This window comes from Leptodactylus fuscus, chromosome 1, assembly GCF_031893055.1.
Source record: "Leptodactylus fuscus isolate aLepFus1 chromosome 1, aLepFus1.hap2, whole genome shotgun sequence".
NCBI classification, from domain to species: Eukaryota; Metazoa; Chordata; class Amphibia; order Anura; family Leptodactylidae; genus Leptodactylus; species Leptodactylus fuscus.
Genome location: NC_134265.1, coordinates 24,391,424 through 24,418,553, shown reverse-complemented (window position 1 = coordinate 24,418,553; position 27,130 = coordinate 24,391,424). Strand labels below are relative to the sequence as shown.

Here is a 27,130-nt window from a genome sequence, read left to right as displayed (position 1 = left end):
ATCTATCTATCATCTATCTATCTATCTATCTATCTATCTATCTATCTATCTATCTATCTATCTCTATGTAACAGTCACTATATGCTGTAGATGTGATTGACACTCACCAGTCTTACAATGAAATCTGCGGCTCAGGTCCTGTGGTTGCGGCTGCCATCACTCTCACTACGCGTTGCGCACACATTTAACTCCCCAGCACTGGAGGAACTCTACCTGATGAATGACTCGATAGCCTCCATATCGCACCTACGAGTCCTATCTGTCTGGCCACTTGATATCTTAATTGGACCTCGGCTCCTCGCTACCTTATGGGAATGTCACCAGCGATGATCTCCTCGCACACCAGACAAATCATTTTTAATTGGATCATTCGCGGCCCTTGTTTGGCTTTATTTTTTACTTGCTTCCTTATTTGCAGCAGGTTGAAAATAATCTTGTCCCTTGACACGAACATGTCTCCTGCTTATGTATAAAGAAGGCATCTGTCTCCGTCACGATAAGTGTTGATCTGTGTACACCGTTGCTGCCATATTCATTGGCTTCAGTACGGCTGCCGTGAAAATATCTTTAAGGCTGACGCCCCGCGTTGCGGAAATGCAGCTTTTTTGTTGTGGTTTTTTGAGCCAAAGCCAAGAATAGCTACCAAAGGAATGGGAAATACATAGGATGTCCTTATACTTCTCCCTTCTGATCAAGCCACTCCTGGCTCTGGCTCAAAAAACTGCAGCAAAATCCGCAACAACAAAAAAGCGGCGTTTCTGCAATATGGGGTTTCAGCTGAAAATAGTCTTTGTTGAGGATTTTTTGACCGTTTTATGTCTTCTTCACCGCTGTATGTGAACGGAGTCACATTGCGCCCCTGAGGGTGCTGAGACTGTAACTTCTAGCTGCAAAAAAATCCATTACTTTGTGAGTAGAAGCTGCAGTCGCAACACATCGAGGCAGCACTGTGTCTCCATTCATTTACCATGGTGAAAGAATCGCAGTGCTTAGTGCAAGTCAATGGGATTTTTTTTTACTAATCGGAGATCGGATTTTAAAAACAATCCTATTCACTATACAACATGGACTCTAACAATTGAACGCTTTAATTGTTACAATCCACACTGTGTAGTGAATTTTTTTAAGCACTAAGTAGCCACAGAATTTTTTTTTTTAATCCTCTGGCTACATAGTCCCCCCTGGTGTCCACTTACCTGCAGAGATGGTTGCTCCGGTGCCCGGTGTTCTCGTTCTTCTTCGCCTCGCTGCCCCCTGCCTCCCAGGTTAGGAGAGTGTGGGCGGGTACTGGGAGAGGAGACGTCACGCCTCCCCTCCCAGTACCCGCCCACACTCTCCTAAGCCACAAGCCCCGCCTTCTTCCTAGCTCTTTAAGGGTGCATTCACACTATGTTTCCTGAAGCTTATTCTGAACGTAAAACACGTTCAGAATAAGCGGCGTATAAAGCAGCTCCATTCATCTCTATGGGAGCCGGCATACGAGCGCTCCCCATAGAAATGAATGGGCTGCTTCTTTCACTGCGAGCAGTCCCATTGAAGTGAATGGGAAGTGCCGGTGTGTACGGCTCGGCATGAGCAGAGCTAGCCGTATACGCGGGCACTTCCCATTCACTTCAATGGGACTGCTCGCAGTGAAAGAAGCAGCCCATTCATTTCTATGGGGAGCGCTCGTATGCCGGCTCCCATAGAGATGAATGGAGCTGCTTTATACGCCGCTTATTCTGAACGTGTTTTACGTTCAGAATAAGCTTCAGGAAACGTAGTGTGAATGCACCCTAACACTAACCTGGGAGGTGGGGGAAGCGAGGCGAAGAAGAACGAGAACACTGGGCACCGGAGCAGCCATCTCTGCAGGTAAGTAGCTAATAGAGATGTTAGCTAGTCTCCCATTAGAATGAATGGACGCAGCCGGCGCGCAAGGGGTTAAGGCTGTGTGCCGGCTGCTTCCATTCATTCCTATGGAACCGCAGCGGAGCCTTCACTCTGAGTATACACTCCGCGTATACTCAGTGTGAAAGCTAATATTGTTAGCTTTTCCCACAATGCTTGGCCAGTAGCAAAGCATTGTGGGAAATAATCACCGATCTCGATCCCACCTAAAAAGATTGTGTTCGGAATTCCGATCGCGATCGTGAAATTTTCTCGATCGCCGATAGGAATCCGATCTTTTCCGAACACGATCGCTCAACCCTATTTGTCACATGACCAAACATTGGCTATATAAGTGAATGGAGTGACGTTGCTGCCATGAGAGTGCTGCGACCTCAACATCTAGCCGTTCTCACAAACTGATCAAGCACTGCTGGATTTTTTTTTTTTGCAGCTAGAGGTCACAGTCTCAGAACTTTCGGGGTCACAATGTGACTCCATTAATTTACATTGATGAAGAAGTCACAACCATTTTTGGTTGAAGGACCATATTCGTAGAAGATCCAGCCATATTCCCTTCCATATAACTTTTTCCTGACATATATTTGGGGATAAGCAGGAAACTGAGGACGGATAATAGGGAGTGTAATCAGACGTCACCGGATTCAGTTGTCTGTTACCATATCATGGAGATTCATGAGACTGCCTAGGAGCTGTAAACACAAAACAGCCGGTGTTCTTTAATGAAGAATGTTCGTGTAGTCAGGAGTCACGGAGCCATAAAAAATTCTGTACAATCGCCGTGTGACCTGGTGCACCCAATAAAAACGTTCACATGGAAAGCAACAGCCAGAGCATCTCAATCCAATGTCAGTCCATTGAGGGTTAATCCTCTTTTCTTTGGTTGCAGGTGCGGGAAGCCGCTCAGGCCCTGTTATTGGCAGAACTGCGACGGATCGGACAGTCGGGACGTAAGGAGACGATTGATTTCTGGGCCCCTTATTTACCTCAGTATGTGGACACCATCATGTCACGTAAGTTTATATGTATACCTTCGACAAAGAATCTGTTTTTGCTGCTGTTTGGCATGTTATGGTGTTATATCTGTACGTTCAATGATCATTTACATTCATGCGCGGCCGACATTCCAGCCACATCCATGCATGGAGTTAAAGGGATTCTACCACTAAATCAACATTTTTTTTCTATTTACCACCTCGGAATAGCCTTAAGAAAGGCTATTCGTCTCCTACCTTGCTCAGTCGCCTCCGGTCTGCCGTTCCATAGAAATAACGTTTTTTTACCAGTATGGATATGAGTTCTCGTGCAGCATTGGGGGTGGGCCCTAGTGCTCAAACAGCAATGGGGGCGTCCCCACTGCTGCTAGGGAACTCTCTCCAGCGACGCCTCCATCTTCAGCTGCATCCTCCCCTTCTCTCGTCGTCTTCCGTCTGGGTCAACTCGGACGCCTGTACAGTCGGCTCCGCCAGTAAGACACAAGTAGAGCTGAGTGTGCGTGCCGGCCGGCGGCCATTTTTGGGAGGTCGCTCTTGTATTGAACTACAAGAGCAAGAACGGCCTCCCAAAAATGGCCGCCGGCCGGCATGCGCACTCGGCTCTACTTGTGTCTCACTGTGCAGGCGTCGTAGTTGACCCAGACCAGACGGAAGACGACGAGAGAAGGGGAGGATGTGTAGCTGAAGATGGAGGCATTGCTGGAGAGCGTTCTCTGGCAGCAGTGGGGACGCCCCCATTGCCATTTCAGCGCAAGAGAACTCATTTGCATACCGGTAAAAAAAACGATATTTCTACGGAACGGCGGACCGCAGGCGCCGCTGCTTCAAGCAGTCGATCTCCGATGCCATTATAAAGTCCCAGAAATTCCCTGAAAATTGGAATGGGGTTGCACGGGAGACGGAATGAACACTGATCGCAGTACGGAACGCATGCCAAAATACTTATCAAATCTTCGACTTTACATATATCCGTTCTCCATGGCTTGGGCATTCTATGTTTAGTAGAATTGGTGGAGAATTGGGTATTGCGACAGTAAGACGGTTGCTAACATATGGCCGCATTAAGACCCTATGGACATCTGTGTTTGGGTTTCCGTTCGGGGAGTTTGCTTGGGGACCCCCCTTCCCCCAGAATGGAAACCTATATGCATTAAAAAGCGGTTACCTAAGGAAACTATATGGACCCCATAGACTGTAATGGGGCCCGTGTGGTTTTTGCAAGAATCATTTGGAGAGAAAAGTGCTGCTTGCGGAAACCACATGGACCCCATTATAGTCTATGGGGTCCATAAGTTTCCCAGATAACCGCTTTTTATTGCGTATAGGTTTCCGTTCGGGTGGTCGCCAAACGGAAACCCAAATGTAGGTTCACAGTAGCATTGCATCTCCATTGTTCAGGTCAGATCACTAAAGGTTACACACACAACCCAGCAAACCCCATAGACCACAATGGCGTCCGTCGGGTGTTTGTTGTTTTTAAAACCATCGGAGGAAAACGTCTCTAACAGATGCGACCAAAACCTGAACAGTACACAAAATACAAAACCCATAAACGAATTTGCTAAATAAACCAGACTCCGTAACATTTACATATAGGTCAAGAAAGAGGGTTGAACCCCATTGGAAGAAGGACAAAAACCTTCACCCAATTTCTTGTTTATTAGTTTTTTTTATTGGGGGAAGAAAACGATTAAAAAAATTTGCTGCGCCTTTAAAGGAGAGTAAAAGGTTATGTTGCTGCGGCCTTTGTGTGCATGTGCTGATGTGGATGCAGGCAGCCAGACAGGCAATGTGTGGAGAGAGACCAGGGAACAGTCTGCCGATCGATAGCAGTGGTGTGAAATGAATTAATGTGAGGCAGTCAGTCTGTCTGTCATGGCATTGCAGGGAAAGCTTCGGCAGTACTGGTCACTCACCGCAGAGATCTCGCTTCCTATAAATTTACCTCCCCTCCCCGACAGTCTTCTCGCAACCGTTTACTGTATATTTCTGCATTATTCTACAGCCCTAATGTGCCATTGTGTTGCCATAGGGAGGTAAATAATATAATATTCATAATGTGTACAATTATTTATTTTTTAATTTTCTTGGTCACATGTAATAATTTTTTTTAAAAAACATGCATGTTCCAGAATTATTCTAAGGTGCCATTGAATAATATCTATAATACGGTGTATGCAATTTTTTTTATTTTTTTTCCTTGAAGGTCTCGTAAAAAAAATAAAAAATAGTTTCAACATTATTCAAAAGTGCCATTGTATAATATCTATAATACATAAAAAAAATTTATTTTAATTTTTTTCTTGAATGTCACAAGTAGTAATAAAAAAAAAAAAAAAAAAAAAATTCTTGAAGGTCTCATGTAGTAAAAAAAAAAAAAAAAAAAAAATAGTTCCGACATTATTTTAAAATGCCATTGTGTAATATTTATACATACAATTTTTTAATTTAATTTTTTTCTTGAATATCACAAGTAGTAATAAAAAATAAAAAAAACTAAAAATTTATGTTTCTACATTATTATCATGCACTTACGTACCATGGTGTTGCCATAGGGAGAATTTTTTTTATTTATAATGCATGCAATTTAAAAAAAAATAAATAAAAAATTCTTGAAGCTTGCATGTAGTAATAAAATTAAAAAAAAATAAACATTTATGTTCCACATTATTATAATGTACTTACATTCCATTGTGTTGCCATGGGGAGAAAAATATTTATAATGTGTGCAATTTTTATATAATTTTATAAATCTAAGTTTTTAAATAATTTAATTTTTTTTTTCTTGAAGGTCACATATAGAATAAAAAAAAAAAATTGTAATATGTCATTTTTAAAAAATATTTTTTTTTTAAACTACCACTCCAGTTTATTTTATTTACTTTAAAAATATTTTTTATATCCAATGATATTATAAATAATATTATATATTATAATACAATTACCAGAAAAAAAATGAGTGACCACATATAATAATAAAAAAAATATATATATATATATATATATATATATATATATATATATATATATATATATATAATATTATATATAAATATACAGTATACGGTATTTTTTATTATTACTTTTTATTTTTTTGCAATTTTTTTTTTACCTGCGCTCATAAAAATGTGATTTCTATTTAGATGACATATTTTTTAGCTTGCTATTGATTTGTAGAATTTTATTGGCCTATCCAGTACAATATCGTATAACATTTTTTTTCTTCCTTTTATTCTTCCTCGATTTTTACCGCGATTGTCGAATCGTTCATTCCTACATTGTGATAACAGGAGTGAGGCTTGTATAAAGATTGTCAATCAATAGTGTTAAAATAATTATTCCGCTTATTAGAGTTCCTGTTCAGTTCGAAAAAAAAAATTGTCCGTCCCTCCTCCCCCACAAACGGTTTAAAAATTTTTTTTGAGGATCCAAAGAGCAATTTCTTGCCGTCCTTTGAGTTTAATGGCCGCATTCTTTTCTACTCTGCTCTCACTTAGGAGCTTGTATTGAATTTACAATAAAATAAAAAGAAGTGACCTCTGTAAAACCCTGGAGATCAACAATATCAGTCTCGGTTATGCACATGTTAAATTGTTCCAATGCAAGAGGCGAAAAAAAAAAAAAATCCTCCGAACCTGCCTTGTTTTATTGGGATTGATCAGGATGTGACCCGAGCCATTTGTACGAGACCGCAATATTAATAATCATCAGCAATATCCCGCCGAGTGAGGATTGAAGGAGTAAGACGCGGGGCGTGATTAATACATGGCACGTGTAAGCATCTAAAAATGTAGATGACCCGGTAAAGCAGGCGCGTTACGTGTTACTTCTAGAGGCCTTATGGCGGAGCTACAATTTGGGTATATTATTTATGCTCTTTAAAATATATATAGCATTTCATATTTTTGATAGTTGTTATATTTACCCCTCAAAATAAAATAACACCAAAATAGTCCTTAAAGGGGCCTTGTTTTTAAATCCGAAATTCGTAATAACCTACACCATCTGTTCGGCGCTGTCACCCTGAACATTTTGGTGTTTTGTTTATCTAAATCTGTTTAGATATTCCAAAGATATAAGCCCTTTTAGTGTTGATGCAGATTGCATCTACTAACCAAGTGGGCGGTAACACTGTGGTTTCTCTGGGGGCGGGGGCTCAGTGTTACCGCCCACTTAATCTGCATCAACAATGAAAAGGCTTATATTTTTGGAACGGCTGAACAGATTTGGACAAACAAAATACCAAACTGCTCAGGGTGACAACACCGATCAAATGATGGATGTCATTGGGGTTTCTAGACCTGGTGACTGATTAGTTTTTAAAATGAACATTCATGACCTCATAAATTATATGCATGGGAATGATTACCTACTTGTTGTCTTCATATTTTGCTCCTTTTTTTTTCTAGCCGCGATCCATTAGGATAGTTGTGATTTGTGACTACAGTTTGGATGCAGTGCCAATAAGGAGTGTGAGGTAGTCTGAGACACGCCTCCTGTCTCATTATTGGTTCAGTTGTAGTAACTGTGCCCCGCCTCCCTGTGACTATGACTCCTTTGATTGGCTCCTGTGTATAAACACAAGTCTATTTCACACCTAGCAGGAACACCATATATGGACAGTGGAGAAAAGTAAGGACAGAGAAACTCAAGCAGTAGTGATATAGCACTATTTTTGGGAATCTAGTACACATACAGTATACGGAGTATTGTTAAAAGGGAGTCTGGAGGGTCACATTAAATGGGTTTTCCAGGCTTCATAATACATTAATTTTCCTTAAAGGGGTTGTCTATGCAAAAAGTTTATTTTTTTTAATTAGGCTGGAGAAGGTGGAAAAAACATTGTTACTTACCTCTCCTTGATCCAGACAGGCTTCGGGCCTAGTTGTGTGACGTCCCTGGCGTCACATGACCGAGGCCTACGTCCTGGGTCATGTGACGTCTGAACGTCATTGAAGATGGCTGACACCACCAAAAACTGCAGTGGAGTCGGGGAGAGGTGAGTAACAGTGTTTTTTATGTTACCCCAGACCATAATTGTTTATGGGTGTCCACAGTGGAGCATAATACTGTGTGCAGGGGCCACTATTGGACATAATACTGTGTGCAGGGGCCACTATGGGACATAATACTGTGCGCAGGGGCCACTATGGGGGATAATACTGTGTGCAGGGGTCACTACGGGGCCCCGCCGTTCCTAGTTACGCCACTGGTAGGGTCTTATATCATTATGGATTCCATGTTACAACTCTGTACAAGTTAAAGAGGACCTTTCATCAGATTGGGCACAGTCAGTTCTATATACTGCTGGAAAGCCGACAGGGAGCTGAATTCAACGCACTGTCGGCTTTCCCGATCTGTGCCCCGGGTGAAGAGCTATTGGTCCCGGTACCGTAGCTCTTTACAGTCAGTCAGGAACGTCCTTCTCCACAGCAGCGCCTATTGCGCTGTACAGTGTGAGCGGGGAGGAACGCCCCCTCCCTCTGCTCACAGTGCTCATCCATATACGAGTATTATCAGGAGGGGAGGGGGGCGTTCCTCACCGCTCACACAGCACAGCGCGATAGGCGCTGCTTTGAAGAAGGGCGTACCTGAATGACACTAAAGCGCTACGGTACCGGGACCGGTGACGCTATACCCGGGGCACAGATCGAAAAAGCCGATAGTCCGCTGAATTCAGCGCACTGTCGGCTTTCCAGCAGTATATGGAACTGCCTGTGCCCAATCTGATGAAAGGTCCTCTTTAAGTGTGCATGAAGCCTTATCCCAATTTCGATAAGCTTGCCCACCACCCATTCTACTTACCACTATGGCACATGTGTATTTCAGGGTTCCCTATTAGATATGGAGTCGGGCTACAGGTACGATGTTCTCTTTGTGCGTATCTGTAGCCCTGTAGATGCTGCTGACTGGCACTGACAAGACGTGGGCGGGGACTAAGCAGAATTTTCATTGATACATTTTGTTACGTGTTTGTATACATCTTTTTCCCCTTTGCTTTTGTAAGCGCCTGTACACACAGAATTATTTATCTGACATCAAGGAAGGTCAAGTGTGGTATTATTATTTTTTTTTATCTTTTATTTATATGTAGCTGACATATTCTGCAGCGCTGTTCAAAGGTCATTATTCATGTCTGTGGTCAGCGTGCAGCGCTCCTGTGTCAGCTCTCTACGTCTTACATATTAACAATGTATGAGCAGCATCTGCGGGACAGGAAGAGTTTTATCTTAAACACCTAATCATGTGATTTTACATTTATTATGGATGTCCGGAGCTCGGAGACGTATGGCATCCTCCAAGATCCCAGCACACAGGGATTTCTAATTAATGCAAAGACTAAAACAGATTATTTTTTATTATTAGCAATATTTAATAATAATAATAATATTATTATTATTATTAGTATTATTAGTATTAGTATTATTATATTTTCTATTATTTAATTATTATTTTTTTTAGTATTTGTTTTTATATTTTATAGATTTTTTGGGGGGAGCCCCTATTTTTGTGGTATCATCTTTGTATTTGAAAAGTCTTATTTTATTATTATTTATTAATATTTTTTATATAATATTTTTATATTTATTTGATAATTATTCTGTTTGAATTTTTTCTTTTCAGCTGGGGTGACGGCAGAATCTATACAGGCCGGCAATGCCAGTCCTGAGTCTGCAGGGTCGGAGGTGAAAGTTCAGGAGGAAGAACATGATCTTGTGGATGATGATCTTGCAGCAGGTAATTTTTTTTTTTTTTTTTTTTTTTTATGGTTTATGTCACACAGGCCGTTTTCACATGCAATGGACAAAAACTGTGCCTAAAAAATTAATTCCATGGTGCTTTACATTATTATATTAATTCCATGGTGCTTTAGATTATTATATTAATTCCATGGTGCTTTACATTATTATATTAATTCCATGGTGCTTTACATTATTATATTAATTCCATGGTGCTGTACATTATTATATTAATTCCATGGTGCTGTACATTATTATATTAATTCCATGGTGCTGTACATTATTATATTAATCCCATGGTGCTTTACATTATTATATTAATTCCATGGTGCTTTACATTATTATATTAATTCCATTGTGCTTTACATTATTATATTAATTCCATTGTGCTTTACATTATTATATTAATTCCATGGTGCTTTACATTATTATATTAATTCCATGGTGCTTTACATTATTATATTAATTCCATGGTGCTGTACATTATTATATTAATTCCATGGTGCTGTACATTATTATATTAATTCCATGGTGCTTTACATTATTATATTAATTCCATTGTGCTTTACATTATTATATTAATTCCATTGTGCTTTACATTATTATATTAATTCCATGATGCTTTACATTATTATATTAATTCCATGGTGCTTTACATTATTATATTAATTCCATGGTGCTGTACATTATTATATTAATTCCATGGTGCTTTACATTATTATATTAATTCCATGGTGCTTTACATTATTATATTAATTCCATGGTGCTGTACATTATTATATTAATTCCATGGTGCTGTACATTATTATATTAATTCCATGGTGCTTTACATTATTATATTAATTCCATTGTGCTTTACATTATTATATTAATTCCATGGTGCTTTACATTATTATATTAATTCCATGGTGCTGTACATTATTATATTAATTCCATGGTGCTTTACATTTGGGGGTTACATACAGTACACAGAATATACAGGTAGATATAATACTAACAATGACCGACTGGCACAGTGGGGTAGAGGGCCCTGCCCGCGAGGGCTTACAATCTATGGGGGAAGGGGGTAGAGACAGAAGGAGAGGGGGAGACTGTACAGATGGCAGTGCGGTGATAGTGTTATTGGAGGTTGTAGGCCTTCCTGAATAGGGGAGTCTTCAGGGCCTTCTTGAATCCTGTAATTGTGGGGGTCAGTCTTATGTGTCTTGGTAAGGAGTTCCAGAGTATGGGGGATGCACGGGAGAAATCTTGGAGACGGTTGTGTGAGGAGCGGATGAGGGCAGAGCGGAGTAGGAGGTCATTGGAGGATCTGAGGTTACGTGTGGGCAGGTAGCGGGAGATGAGGTCAGAGATATATGGAGGGGACAGGGTGTGGATGGCTTTGTATGTTAGCGTTAGTAGCTTGAACTCAATTCGCTGGGCTATAGGTAGTCAGTGGAGGGACTGGCAGAGGGGAGCAGCCGATGAAGATCGGGGGGTGAGGTGGATTAAGCGAGCAGCGCAGTTTAGGGTGGACTGGAGGGGGGCGAGGGTGTTAGCTGGGAGTCCATGGAGAAGGGTGTTGCAGTAGTTTAGGCGGGAGATTATGAGGGCCTGGACAAGCATCTTAGTGGTTTCAGGGGTGAGGAAGGAGCGGATTCGATGGATGTTCTTGAGTTGGAGGCGGCAGGAGGTGTTGAGGGTTTGAATATGTGGCTTGAAGGATAGGTCAGAGTCCAGGGATACCCCAAGGCATCGGGCCCGTGGGACAGGGGTAATTGTGGTTCCATTGACTTTGATAGATGGGTCGCTTGGAGAGGCCATATGGGGTGGGGCGAAGATGATGAACTCAGTTTTCTCCATGATCAGTTTGAGAAAACGGGAGGAGAGAAAGGAGGCTACGGCCGCTAAATAATCTTGAACTCTGGCCAGCAGGGAGGTAATGTCTGGTCCAGAGATGTAGATTTGGGTGTTATCGGCATAGCAGTGGTACTGGAAGCCATGAGATTCTATGAGTTGGCCTTGCAGATGTTTATGCCTTTTGGCTGTGTGCTTTACTTTTACTCCCCTCCACCACCACCATCAGGTCGGACAAGCCTTCATGTGACTTTGTGAACAGAGATATTAAACAGTTATAGAATTTGGAATGTTGGAAGTAAAAAACAAAAAAAAAATGCAAAAACGTACTTGGGATGGTGGGAAGGGGTTATAGTACCCACGTCTTGGTCCGCTCTGTCTTCAACTACAGTGGACAACAATATTGGCTGGAGCGTCAGGGACAGGTGAGTTTGGGTGTTTTTTTTTTGTTGGTTTTTTTTGTATTTTTCACCTTTTCAGGCCTGTAATTCCTAGACAACCCCTTTAAGGGTAAGCCCAGTGACCTCATATAAGACTACCATTAGAGTGTATACAGGGTAGCCATCCAGTTAACCTCAATGGCTAATGAGGACTTTCTTAGTATTTTAGCCAACGACTAAATTTTTAACTACCTGACAGCGCAGGACCTAATAAGACTTTGATAGAGGAGAGTCCTTCATTTCCGATCTCCATCAGATAACCTGAGTAGAGAGCAATCTATATTGTACGTCTCTAATAATAGAAGACAAGCATATTCATGTGTTATTTGAGCAGTCCACTGGTTTTACTATGTAATGCTTAATTCCGCCTGCGGAGACAGTGTAGGGAAACTCATAGGCCGGTTTTACGCGAATCACACTCAGTCTTTGAGAATATGGTAAGCATGTTGGCCATAGTTCCCGTACTGAACCCTGAGCTGTTACTTCGATTGGTGATTATTGGGGCCCCAGCAGTGGATCCTACCTAATATTTTAGGATTTTTAAAATTTGTTTTCATTCTTTTTGTATTTTTTTTTTTTATATTTCGGGATTGCGTTGGACCATAATTTTTTTTGTTGTTGTTGTGATGCTGTTGTTGTGTTCCTTTATTAAACTTTAATTTAGCCTGTTGATATAGTTGTCTAGTTCACTTTACCATAATGCATCGTATCAGTTCAGTTGAGATCCATATAACAAGCTTCTTTTGTTAAAAGGATTATATAGCGTACCTTTGGGAGGCCGAAAACTTCTGGTAGTCTAATGAAGTCCCCAGACAGTAGAAAGGCCATCATTATCTGCAACGTGTCTTTTGGCTGTGTGTTTATTTTTAACTGCCCACCCACCTTTCTCCACCATAGATAGATAGATAGATAGATAGATAGATAGATAGATAGGAGATAGATAGATAGATAGATAGATATGAGATAGATAGATATGAGATAGATAGACAGACAGATAGATAGATAGATAGATAGATAGATAGATAGATATGAGATAGATAGATATTAGATAGATAGATATGACATAGATAGATATGAGATAGATAGATAGATATGAGATAGATAGATATGAGATAGATAGATAGTTAGATAGATATGAGATAGATAGATAGATAGATAGATAGATAGATAGATAGATAGATATGAGATAGATAGATATTAGATAGATAGATAGACAAGATAGATAGATAGATATTAGATAGATAGATATGAGATAGATAGATAGATAGATAGATAGATAGATAGATAGGAGATAGATAGATAGATAGATAGATAGATAGATAGATAGGAGATAGATAGATAGGAGATAGATATAATATATATAGACAGAACATACATAAACACACACGTTATGGCTCGGCGATGATGACCTAAATCAAATCAGAATTCTACTCGATCTTTGGAGGGATTGCGCGGCTCGGGTCCCTGCTTATTCATCTGGTCATACTCAGAAGAGGAAAGCCACAAAAGAATACCAGTAATCTGCATTGGCTTTCCTCTTCCTCTGCCATATTTGGCTGTGAGATACGGCAGTGGAAATAGGAATTTCTGTTCATTTTCTGACGTGTGCACTTCAAGTATTCCTAAACTTTGATTTTTTCTGGAAAAATTAGTATCATGAATACATTGTATAATCTACTTCATGAACAGATTTTGGCTCCTTTCTTTTTTTTTTTTTTTTCTTTTAATGTAGATTGTGAGCCCCCATAGAGCTCACAATGTACATTTTTCCCTATCAGTATGTCTTTGGAATATGGGCTGGAAATCCATGCAAACACGGGGAGAACATACAAACTCCATGCAGATGGTTTTTTGCCCTTGGTGGGATTTGAACACCAGGACTCCAGCGCTGCAAGGCTGCAGTGCTAACCACTGAGCCACCGTGTGGCCCCCCTAGATTTTGGCTCCTTTCTGTGACATCGCGCACTTCCTTATTCTTTCCCTTATTCCCCTTTTGAGAATTGAAGTCCCTCATTGCTTTTACTAGGAGTCCGGGTGTAATGCAGAGAAGCTGAGGCTAGGGTCACTATCTTGAACACTATGAAACATAGAATGACTGTTCTGGTGTCCTATGAAAGATCAGATTTTCAGCTTTCATATGACATCAAGATCTTGTTTTTTTATTTGTAGAACGTAGATTGTGAGCCCCATATAGGGATCACAATGTACATTTTTTTCCCCTATCAGTATGTCTTTTTGTAGAATGCAAAAGCGGGGAGAACATACAAACTCCTTGCAGATGTTGTTCATGGCAGGATTGGAACCCAGGACTCCAGCTCTGTTAGGCTGCAGTGCTAACCACTGAGCCACCGTATAGCCCCCATACGGCATCAAGATCTGTCATCGGTTCTACCTGTAAAATTTTCAAAGCAATCACCTGTTGGAAACCTTGCGGGGATTGGCCTATGTATGTGCAGCCTCAGTGCTCCCAACCCCCACTGTGTTTTCAGCTGACGATATCTCTGGAAGTAACACTGATAGAAGTGCAATCTTATTGTTATAATAAACTCATCTTTCACATGGCACCAGGAGAAATGTTCTAGGTTTTGTGAATGTAGCATACAGATCTCAGCTCTCTTCCTAATGGCCACTGTAGTTGATGCCTCGGTGCCAATGGAGACTTGTACAACCCCGGGCAGAAATATGTAATATCGGACAAATGGAGCCCCCACCCACGTCCCACCCACGTCCCACTTTAATAAAGGGTCATCGCCAGTGCACGAATGGCACTTGTGGTTGCGTTAATTAAATATTCATATCTGTTTTACGCCACTTTCGTGCTGTAAGGGATTTGATGACTCCCCCCGCCCCATCGTTTTATTGAGGCAAGCAAAAAAAAAAAATCCATCCCATCGTCTTGAGATCTTCCTATCCGAACCCAGGCCCCAATCAATGGAGTCTAATTACATTTCGGCCTTAAATGAATAGTTTTAACAGAAAGCGAAGCAGATGGGATGCCGGCGGAAGGGGGAAAAAAAAATCCGGCTTGATAGAGACAATTTCAGGCCGACTTCACAATATGATGCAGCTCTTTTCTGTATCTCGTCTTCTCTAAAGCTAATATCTATTGATCTCCCCCCGCAAAGTGATGCCGGCGTGCAGTGGTCAACAAGAGTCTGTGCCCGCCGACCGAGGGCGCACCGAACACTCGCACTTATCCACGTATCAGAACAATCCCTTTCACATTAATCCTTTTACGGAGTAATGCATTTCAGTTTAGACAGGAAAGGGGAAAAAATGCTGAAAAAAAAAAAACAAGTAGGAAAGCCGAAGCCGTTTACAGGAAAATAGCTTAATTGCTGCGACCGTATTACATGTGTTCGCCGCGCGGAAGAAACGTCTGCCTTGCATTTTAAATATTTATGGTCTTTGAGTTATCTGTTTTCTGTCACCATTGACTTCAGCGTAACATCTAATCTGCCTGGAGTCGGGTTTATTTCCAGGGGTTTGTGATCTCCACTTGCAGTAAATTCTCCGGTATTCTCAGTCATAGTATGGATGTAATAATAATAATAGGAAGAAGCGGAATGTCAGCCCTGGCTGGTGTGTACGTATGTCTGGTAACCAGCACATGACACTTACACACCTCAGCTGCTGCAGAACATCATAATACACACCTCAGCTGCTGCACTACATCATAATACACGTCTCAGCTGCTGCAGAACCTCATAATACACCTCAGCTGCTGCAGAACATCATAATACACACCTCAGCTGATGCAGAACCTCATAATACACACCTCAGCTGCTGCACAACATCATAATACACACCTCAGCTGATGCAGAACATCATAATACACACCTCAGCTGCTGCAGAACCTCATAATACACACCTCAGCTGCTGCAGAACCTCATAATACACCTCAGCTGCTGCACTACATCATAATACACACCTCAGCTGCTGCAGAACCTCATAATACACACCTCAGCTGCTGCAGAACCTCATAATACAGACCTCAGCTGCTGAAGAACCTCATAATACACACCTCAGCTGCTGCAGAACATCATAATACACACCTCAGCTGCTGCAGAACCTCATAATACACACCTCAGCTGATGCAGAACACCATAATACACACCTCAGCTGCTGCAGAACATCATATTACACACCTCAGCTGCTGCAGAACATCATAATACACACCTCAGCTGCTGCAGAACCTCATAATACACACCTCAGCTGCTGCAGAACATCATAACGTACATAGCTGCTGCAGAACCTCATAATACACACCTCAGCTGCTGCAGAACATCATAATACAGACCTCAGCTGCTGCAGAACATCATAATACAGACCTCAGCTGCTGTAGAACCTCATAATATACCTCAGCTGCTGCAGAACCTCATGATACACACCACAGCTGCTGCAGAACATCATGATACACACCACAGCTGCTGCAGAACATCATAATACACACCTCAGCTGCTGCAGAACATCATGATACACACCACAGCTGCTGCAGAACATCATAATACACACCTCAGCTGCTGCAGAACATCATAATACACACCTCAGCTGCTGCAGAACATCATAATACACACCTCAGCTGCTGCAGAACACCATAATACACACCTCAGCTACTGCAGAACATCATCATACACACCTCAGCTGCTGCAGAACATCATAATACACACCTCAGCTGCTGCAGAACATCATAATACACACCACAGCTGCTGCAGAACATCATAATACACACCTCAGCTGCTGCAGAGCATCATAATACACCTCAGCTGCTGCAGAACATCATAATACACACCTCAGCTGCTGCAGAACACCATAATACACAGCTCAACTGCTGCAGAACATCATAATACACACCACAGCTGCTGCAGAACATCATAATACACAGCTCAACTGCTGCAGAACATCATAATACACAGCTCAGCTGCTGCAGAACCTCATAATACACACCTCAGCTGCTGCAGAACGTCATAATACACAGCTCAGCTGCTGCAGAACCTCATAATACACACCTCAGCTGCTGCAGAACATCATAACACACACCTCAGCTGCTGCAGAACATCATAATACACACCTCAGCTGCTGCACAACATCATAATACACACCTCAGCTGCTGCAGAACATCATAATACTCACCTCAGCTGCTGCAGAACAGCATAATACACACCTCAGCTGCTGCAGAACCTCATAATACACACCTCAGCTGATGCAGAACATCATAATACACACCTCAGCTGCTGCAGAACCTCATAATACAGACCTCAGCTGCTGAAGAACCTCATAATACACACCTCAGCTGCTGCAGAACATCATAATACACACCTCAGCTGCTGCACTACATCATAATACACGTCTCAGCTGCTGCAGAACCTCATAATACACCTCAGCTGCTGCAGAACATCATAATACACACCTCAGCTGATGCAGAACCTCATAATACACACCTCAGCTGCTGCACAACATCATAATACACACCTCAGCTGATGCAGAACATCATAATACACACCTCAGCTGCTGCAGAACCTCATAATACACCTCAGCTGCTGCACTACATCATAATACACACCTCAGCTGCTGCAGAACCTCATAATACACACCTCAGCTGCTTCAGAACCTCATAATACAGACCTCAGCTGCTGAAGAACCTCATAATACACACCTCAGCTGCTGCAGAACATCATAATACACACCTCAGCTGCTGCAGAACCTCATAATACACACCTCAGCTGCTGCAGAACACCATAATACACCTCAGCTGCTGCAGAACATCATAATACACACCTCAGCTGCTGCAGAACATCATATTACACACCTCAGCTGCTGCAGAACATCATAATACACACCTCAGCTGCTGCAGAACCTCATAATACACACCTCAGCTGCTGCAGAACATCATAACGTACATAGCTGCTGCAGAACCTCATAATACACACCTCAGCTGCTGCAGAACATCATAATACAGACCTCAGCTGCTGCAGAACATCATAATACAGACCTCAGCTGCTGTAGAACCTCATAATATACCTCAGCTGCTGCAGAACCTCATGATACACACCACAGCTGCTGCAGAACATCATGATACACACCACAGCTGCTGCAGAACATCATAATACACACCTCAGCTGCTGCAGAACATCATGATACACACCACAGCTGCTGCAGAACATCATAATACACACCTCAGCTGCTGCAGAACATCATAATACACACCTCAGCTGCTGCAGAACATCATAATACACACCTCAGCTGCTGCAGAACATCATAATACACACCTCAGCTACTGCAGAACATCATCATACACACCTCAGCTGCTGCAGAACATCATAATACACACCTCAGCTGCTGCAGAACATCATAATACACACCACAGCTGCTGCAGAACATCATAATACACACCTCAGCTGCTGCAGAGCATCATAATACACCTCAGCTGCTGCAGAACATCATAATACACACCTCAGCTGCTGCAGAACACCATAATACACAGCTCAACTGCTGCAGAACATCATAATACACACCACAGCTGCTGCAGAACATCATAATACACAGCTCAGCTGCTGCAGAACCTCATAATACACACCTCAGCTGCTGCAGAACGTCATAATACACACCTCAGCTGCTGCAGAACATCATAATACACAGCTCAGCTGCTGCAGAACCTCATAATACACACCTCAGCTGCTGCAGAACATCATAATACACAGCTCAGCTGCTGCAGAACCTCATAATACACACCTCAGCTGCTGCAGAACATCATAACACACACCTCAGCTGCTGCAGAACATCATAATACACACCTCAGCTGCTGCACAACATCATAATACACACCTCAGCTGCTGCAGAACATCATAATACTCACCTCAGCTGCTGCAGAACAGCATAATACACACCTCAGCTGCTGCAGAACCTCATAATACACACCTCAGCTGATGCAGAACATCATAATACACACCTCAGCTGCTGCAGAACCTCATAATACAGACCTCAGCTGCTGAAGAACCTCATAATACACACCTCAGCTGCTGCAGAACATCATAATACACACCTCAGCTGCTGCAGAACATCATAATACACACCTCAGCTGCTGAAGAACCTCATAATACACACCTCAGCTGCTGCAGAACATCATAATACACACCTCAGCTGATGCAGAACATCATAATACACCTCAGCTGCTGCAGAACATCATAATACACACCTCAGCTGCTGCAGAACATAATAATACACACCTCAGCTGCTGCAGAACATCATATTACACACCTCAGCTGCTGCAGAACATCATAATACACACCTCAGCTGCTGCAGAACCTCATAATACACACCTCAGCTGCTGCAGAACATCATAACGTACATAGCTGCTGCAGAACCTCATAATACACACCTCAGCTGCTGCAGAACATCATAATACAGACCTCAGCTGCTGTAGAACCTCATAATATACCTCAGCTGCTGCAGAACCTCATGATACACACCACAGCTGCTGCAGAACATCATAATACACACCTCAGCTGCTGCAGAACATCATAATACACACCTCAGCTGCTGCAGAACATCATAATACACACCTCAGCTGCTGCAGAACACCATAATACACACCACAGCTGCTGCAGAACATCATGATACACACCACAGCTGCTGCAGAACATCATAATACACACCTCAGCTGCTGCAGAACATCATAATACACACCTCAGCTGCTGCAGAACATCATAATACACACCTCAGCTGCTGCAGAACCTCATAATACACACCTCAGCTGCTGCAGAACATCATAATACACACCACAGCTGCTGCAGAACATCATGATACACACCACAGCTGCTGCAGAACATCATAATACACACCTCAGCTGCTGCAGAACATCATAATACACACCTCAGCTGCTGCAGAACATCATAATACACACCTCAGCTGCTGCAGAACCTCATAATACACACCTCAGCTGATGCAGAACATCATAATACACACCTCAGCTGCTGCAGAACATCATAATACACACCTCAGCTGCTGCAGAACATCATAATACACACCTCAGCTGCTGCAGAACCTCATAATACACACCTCAGCTGCTGCAGAACCTCATAATACACACCTCAGCTGCTGCAGAACCTCATAATACACACCTCAGCTGCTGCAGAACATCATAATACAGACCTCAGCTGCTGTAGAACCTCATAATACACACCTCAGCTGCTGCAGAACATCATGATACACACCACAGCTGCTGCAGAACATCATAATACACACCTCAGCTGCTGTAGAACCTCATAATACACACCTCAGCTGCTGCAGAACATCATAATACACACCTCAGCTGCTGCAGAACATCATAATACACACCTCAGCTGCTGCAGAACCTCATAATACACACCTCAGCTGCTGCAGAACCTCATAATACAGACCTCAGCAGCTGCTTAGTTATCTTCCACTGGTATTAACCATAGGCAATGTTATAAGGCATATAAGACTGCTTTTCATTTTTGCTTCCCCTTACATGATATAAAGTGTAGGTTCTTAAAGGGAATGTACTGACTACTATATTTCCTATACACAGATTCACCTTTCACCACCTCCAGCTTTTTGCATTGTTCAGTACCTGTCTCTCCACTGATTCTAAAAGATTTGGAATTTTTTTTCTCTGTCCCCACCGTTACAGAACGATTATTACTGTTGGTTTTAGCCCAGTTATGCTCTATACTGTCAGGTGGGCGGTGCCTGTCTGCTCCATCCCAGGACCTCCCACCTGACACTAGAGGGCATCATTGTGCTGAAACAAACAGAAAGGATTGCTCAGGAAGGGCGGGGGGCTAGTGGAAATTTCTAGTGAAGCATTCATTCCATGCAAATGTCAGAAATCGTTGCCTGCTGTTCACATGGGTTTGATGTATAATCCACTAGAGAGGCAGATTTCCTCTAATAGTGTACAGGCAGGATTTTCAGTGTGATCCCCTGCATTATACCGCCACCCATGTGAACAAAGGAATCGCCAGGCTGCAGGATCAATATCCAGTTGACTGCGGAGTTTTTAGAGATGTTTGTGAGAACAAATTATTCCAAAGTGCTCATCTAAACGAGCATTTAATCAGCGGGTCTGATGGTTATCAGGGGCGGCGGGTATTGAGGAGGCGGCTTTTATGGCAAGCGTGCTCTGCTACTTCTGATGTAACCCATGGGAAACAATCCGCGTGGACTACATTGGTTTAAATGAGCGTCATGTGTTTGGTAAATAAAGCTTTGTTTGTTCTAATATGAAAAGTTTTGATTTTTTTTAAAATTTCTTTTAATTCATCACCATATTATTTCCATAAATAATTCCGGGCTTCACCTGAGACAAATGTTTCTGACACTTTATGCGCCTGCCTTGTAGAGATTTCTGACACAAGGGAAGTGGTTAAGGCCAGACAGAGGGGGCATCAAATTTATTAAAGGTGGGCGCGATTTTTATTTTTCAAAATCTTAGTTTATATGTATGTATACCAGCAGGGGGTGGTGTGGGGAACGTGACATGTCTACTCATTGGAGCCAAATAACATATTACAGAAGTCATTATTGCAGACACTTGTGTATCCTACAATAATACCCCCACACACCGTAAAACATTCCCCAGAAACAAAGGGACCTTTACATTACATGTGGGGGCACTGAGGAGTCATTATACTGTGTGTAGGGGGGCGATGTGGAGTCACTATACTGTATGGGGGGGGGCACTGACGAGTCATTATACTGTGTGTAGGGGGGCAATGAGGAGTCACTATACTGTATGGGGGGGGGCACTGAGGAGTCACTATACTGTATGGGGGCACTGAGGATTCACTATACTGTGGGTGGGGGCACTGAGGTTTCACTATACTGTGTCTTGGGGGCACTGAGGAGTCATTATACTGTAGGGAGGCACTGAGGAGTCTCTATACTGGGGGGGGGCACTGAGGAGTCATACTGTGTGGGGGGGCACTGAGGATTCACTATACTGTAGGGAGTCATACTGTGGGGGGGGCACTGAGGATTCACTATACTGTAGGGAGTCATACTGTGTGGTTGGGGAACTGAGGAGTCATTGTACTGTGTGGGGGCCACTGAGGAGTCACTATACTGTGGGCGTGGGGCACTGAGGAGTCATTATACTGTGTTGGGGGGGTGATGAGGAGTCACTATACTGTGTGGGGGCACTGAGGAGTCACTATACTGTGGGTGGGGGGCACTGAGGAGTCACTATACTGTGGGTGGGGGGCACTGAGGATTCACTATACTGTGTGTGGGGCACTGAGGAGTCACTATACTGTATGGGGGCACTGAGGAGTCACTATACTGTGGGTGGGGGGCACTGAGGAGTCATTATACTGTAGGGGGCACTGAGGAGTCACTACTGTGTGGGGGGGCACTGAGGAGTCACTATACTGTAGGGGGGCACTGAGGATTCACTATACTGTGTGGGGGCACTGAGGAGTCATTATACTGTGTGTGGGGGCACTGAGGAGTCATTATACTGTGTGGGGGGGGGCATTGATGAGTCATTATACTGTATAGGGGCACTGAGGAGTCACTATACTGTGGGTGGGGGCACTGAGGATTCACTATATTGTGTGTGGGGGCCACTGAGGAGTCATTATACTGTGTGGGGGGGGCGATGAGGAGTCACTATACTGTATGGGGGCACTGAGGAGTCACTATACTGTATGGGAGCACTGAGGAGTCATTATACTGTATGGGAGCACTGAGGAGTCATTATACTGTGTGTGGGGGGGCATTGATGAGTCATTATACTGTATGGGGGCACTGAGGAGTCACTATACTGTGGGTGGGGGGCACTGAGGATTCACTATACTGTGTGTGGGGGCCACTGAGGAGTCATTATACTGTGTGTGGGGGGGGCACTGAGGAGTCATGATACTGTATGGGGGCACTGAGGAGTCATTATACTGTATGGGGGCACTGAGGAGTCATTATACTGTGTGTGGGGGGGGCGATGAGGAGTCATACTGTGTTTGGGGGGGGGGGGCGATGAGGAGTCATTATACTGTATGGGGGCACTGAGGAGTCATTATACTGTGTGTGGGGGGCATTGATGAGTCATTATACTGTATGGGGGCACTGAGGAGTCATTATACTGTGTGTGGGGGGGGCGATGAGGAGTCATTATACTGTGTTTGGGGGGGGCGATGAGGAGTCACTATACTGTATGGGGGCACTGAGGAGTCATTATACTGTATGGGGGCACTGAGGAGTCATTATACTGTATGGGGGCACTGAGGAGTCACTATATTGTGGGTGGGGGGCACTGAGGATTCACTATATTGTGTGTGGGGGCCACTGAGGAGTCATTATACTGTGTGGGGGGGGGGCACTGAGGAGTCATGATACTGTATGGGGGCCACTGAGGGATCATTATACTGTATGGGGGGGCACTGAGGAGTCACTATACTGTGTGGGGGGGGGGGCGATGAGGAGTCATGCTGTGGGGGGGGGGGCGATGAGGAGTCACTATACTGTATGGGAGCACTGAGGAGTTATTATACTGTATGGGAGCACTGAGGAGTCATTATACTGTGTGTGTGGGGGGGGGGACACTGAGGAGTCATTATACTGTATGGGAAGGCACTGAGGATGCCACAATATGTTGTGTGGTCACACTGAATTATAATGTGTGTAAGGGCAACAGTGTGCATTATACTATGTGGGGGTATAGATTTTATATGGTATTTCCCCTTCTTACACGCACCCAGTATATATGGTACCCCCTTACACATACAGTATACATTTATTATTATGTGTGTGTATATATTATATATATTAATATGTGTGTGTGTCCTCTTGTGACATTACCTCCCGTACACCCCACCGCTGGAGCTGCCAGGCGTCCCGCTTGTTGTTTTAGCTTTCTCCATTTTTCTCCGTGCGGTCGGAGGAATTATCCTTTAATTGGCGCAGTGCTGGAAGTAAATGGTATTTGGTAATTTCAAGCATCATTACAGAGGTAACGATTCACAGGATTATTTGTTAGCAAATGGTCCCTGACTGACAACACACAGCAGACGGATTACATAAAGAACCGCACAATCCCTAAAACACACCTAGACAGGAGCCGGGCACGGAGACCCTACCTTGTGTGACCCCCATGAGGACCCCGAACGTCTGGTCCATAACCCCATGACCCCCGCGTTGTCTGACGTCCGGTCACACATACATTCTCATACATTGCTTAAACAGCTGTAACCATTTTTATTTCCCATTGATTTTTGTATCTTTTCCTCCTGTAGCTGTTGTTGTGATATACGGCATGCCAATGTTGGGATCACTATTGTGGGGCAGGGCTTAGACCTGGACAAAAATCAAAGACCCGATTTCATTGAACGATTCACCTCCGTTACAATTATTGAGCAATTTTTTATTTCTTTACTGACCTTCACCTCCGACCTCTCACCCAGCCAATCTCCTACTTTGCAGGAATGAGGGGCAACAATCCTGACACCGCTGTCTGCAGATGGGCCCTTCTATCCTTTGGAGGAGGTATTCTGGCTCAGATTATACCACTAGGTTTCTGGAAAACCAGGCATTGATCTACAGGGAGCCACCTTACAGAAGGTGGCGCTAGAGCATGTTCCGCTTTTTCCACCATGGAGGACTTCTTTGCGTATTGCTGGCAGGGTCCGCCATGGAGAGCGCGTATTGAGGCACTATAATGTTAGGGAATTTATTGGAGTAATATTGGGGCATTATGATATTGGGGTGCACACTGGAGCACCGTGATACCGTGGGTGTAAATTGAGTCAATAATAACAAAGCACTATGATATAGCAGTGTATAATATGAATGTGTTTTTGGGCACTATGATATTGGGGTGTATATTGGGTACCGCTGACACATTTGTCATTGCTGTTCATCAGGGAGCAGATTCCCACCAGTTGGATCTCTTTGCCCCTCTCCTTTATGGGGTTGTTTTTAGGGGCCTTAGCATTCCCATGGGCTCCCTAAATTGTGTCAGCTTTGAGATCAGAACCCTAAAACCCTCTACTCTTGTGTGATGTTGAGTGTCTGGAGGTTCCCTAGACCAAATTATAATAACCAACATGGAGAAGATCATGTCAGTTATTTGGGACAAATTTTGGCTAGTTCTAGATTACTTGCTGAGCCCTGGCAGGGCTTTACAATTCATTGCCATTGATTAAATAAGTCAGAAAATTCTACTATACGAGGGCTGTCACATTTGGTGATCATGTGATCACCAGGATTAAGGGAGTCTGTAACCCCTCCACTGCCTCCACTATAGATAGTGCTCATATACTGTAATAAAATTGAAGGTACCCAAACACCTTTAAGAGCCGTCAGCCAAATTCTCATTCACTTGACCGCTATTCCTTCCAACTTTGGTTTAACTGAGGGTCTTGTTAGTAGGTAGAGGGGAGTGGGCATCCATTAGGGGATCGTTACGAGATACTAAGACATAAGATAGTCAGTCAGTTCTGCCGAAATCAGCAGGCTTCATCTACTTTGATATGATAGTCCTTAGACTCAATCACAGTCTCTAGACTCATTCAGTGACGGAGACATCTTAAATGAGCAACAGATTTTTGCCTTTTTCCAGGGCTAAAATGATTGATGATGTATCCTAAGAATTGGTCATCAATATCAGATTGTGGGGCTACAACACCCAGCACTCCCATCGAACTGAAGCCGACCTGAGCTGCAGTAACCTGCTCTGGCCACTACACACAGAAAGGCGCTGTCTGTTTCATTCTCCATTCCCTGTTTATCACCTTCTGAGGCTTTGGGTTGTTTGACCCCTAGTTATGACTTTAGATATTTTAGTTTTTAATTTAATTTTTTTTTTTTTAATTTTTGTTAGTTTTCTAAGTCTCTATTTACACTTCGTGTTGGGTAATGCTCCCAATATACTCTAAATATATCTTTAGGGGTCTGATATATTCTATATCTTTTTTTAGATACATTTTTTACTTTGTGTCGAATAATGCAGTCAGCTACACGCTAATAACAAAAAAAAGAGTTTTATATATATTTCTCTCTATATTATAAAAATGAAATTCGGTCTGTCTGTCTGTTCTCTATGCGCACCCAAACGACTTGACCGATCTTCACCAAATTTGGCACACAAGATACTTCAGGTGTTCGGGAAGGTTTTAGACGAGTTCTTAACTCGCTCAGACGTACCGTTGCTGAGATACAGCATTTCCAAAACAATGATCCCCCGTTAGTCAATACAAACCTTCAAGTCTTTCACTTATATTCCAACTGCCATAAACCCAGTCACTCCACGTGCACAATCCAACACTGATATCCAAACTGAGATACACGCATCAGAAGATTAGATACACAGGTCAGCACACAGTATCACACGCCACAGAATTAGATATGTGCATCTGCACAAAGTTCCACATGCCAGAGGATTAAAAATGTGCGTCTGCACATAATTCCACATGCCGGAGGATTAGATATACGCCTCAGCACACAGTACTACACGCCAGAGGATTAGATACGCACGTCTGCACACAGTTCCACACACCGGAGGATTAGATACATGCCACTGCACATAATACCACACACCAGAGGAGTAGATACGCGCCTCTGCACACAGTACCACACACCAGAGGCTTAGATATGTGCCTCAGCACACAGTACCACATGCCAGAGGATTAGATATGCGGCTCTGAACAGAGTACCACACATTAGAGTTTTACTCCAGGTTTCCATAGAATCTCAGACATTTTTCTTCACTGCTGTATGTCAGCTTTAAAGGGGCAGGGCGCTGTGGATGACACTGTTACACAAGGTCACATACACACAGCTTTACTCCAAGTATCCTTAAAGGGATTCTACCATTAAAACCATTTTTTTTTTGTGGATAAGACATCGGAATAGCCTTTAGAAAAGCTACTCGTCTCTTACCTTTAGACGTGGTCTCCGCTGCGCCGTTCCTTAGAAATACCAGTTTTTACCAGTATGCAAATGAGTTCTCCCGCAGCGATGGGGGAGGGCCCCAGCGCTCAAACAGAGAAGTCTCTCCAAGCGCCGCCTCCTTCTTCGTCCGCCGCGTCATCTTCAACGTCTTCTTCTGGCGCAGGCTCGTAACTTTGAGCAGAGCAGACTGCGCAGGCGCACTAGCCACGGGAAAATGGCCGCTAACAATACTGTGCAAGCGAAAATTTTCCCGTGACCTGTGTTCCTGCGCAGTCTGCTCTGCCCAAGGCCTAGAAGTTACGAGCCTGCGCCAGAAGAAGAC

At 43.1% G+C, this 27,130-nt stretch overlaps 1 protein-coding gene across 4 annotated transcripts in view; it reads left to right on the top strand.

Moving 5' to 3' along the window:
• WDR7 (WD repeat domain 7) overlaps window positions 1-27,130 on the top strand; it is a 237,946-nt gene that overhangs the window by 85,594 nt on the left and 125,222 nt on the right. For all 4 annotated transcript variants that reach the window (XM_075268327.1, XM_075268317.1, XM_075268308.1 and 1 more), the window contains 2 exons: window positions 2,780-2,903; window positions 9,510-9,623. In XM_075268327.1, coding sequence (XP_075124428.1) covers window positions 2,780-2,903; window positions 9,510-9,623 — 238 coding nt within the window. The remainder of the gene's footprint in view (window positions 1-2,779; window positions 2,904-9,509; window positions 9,624-27,130) is intronic.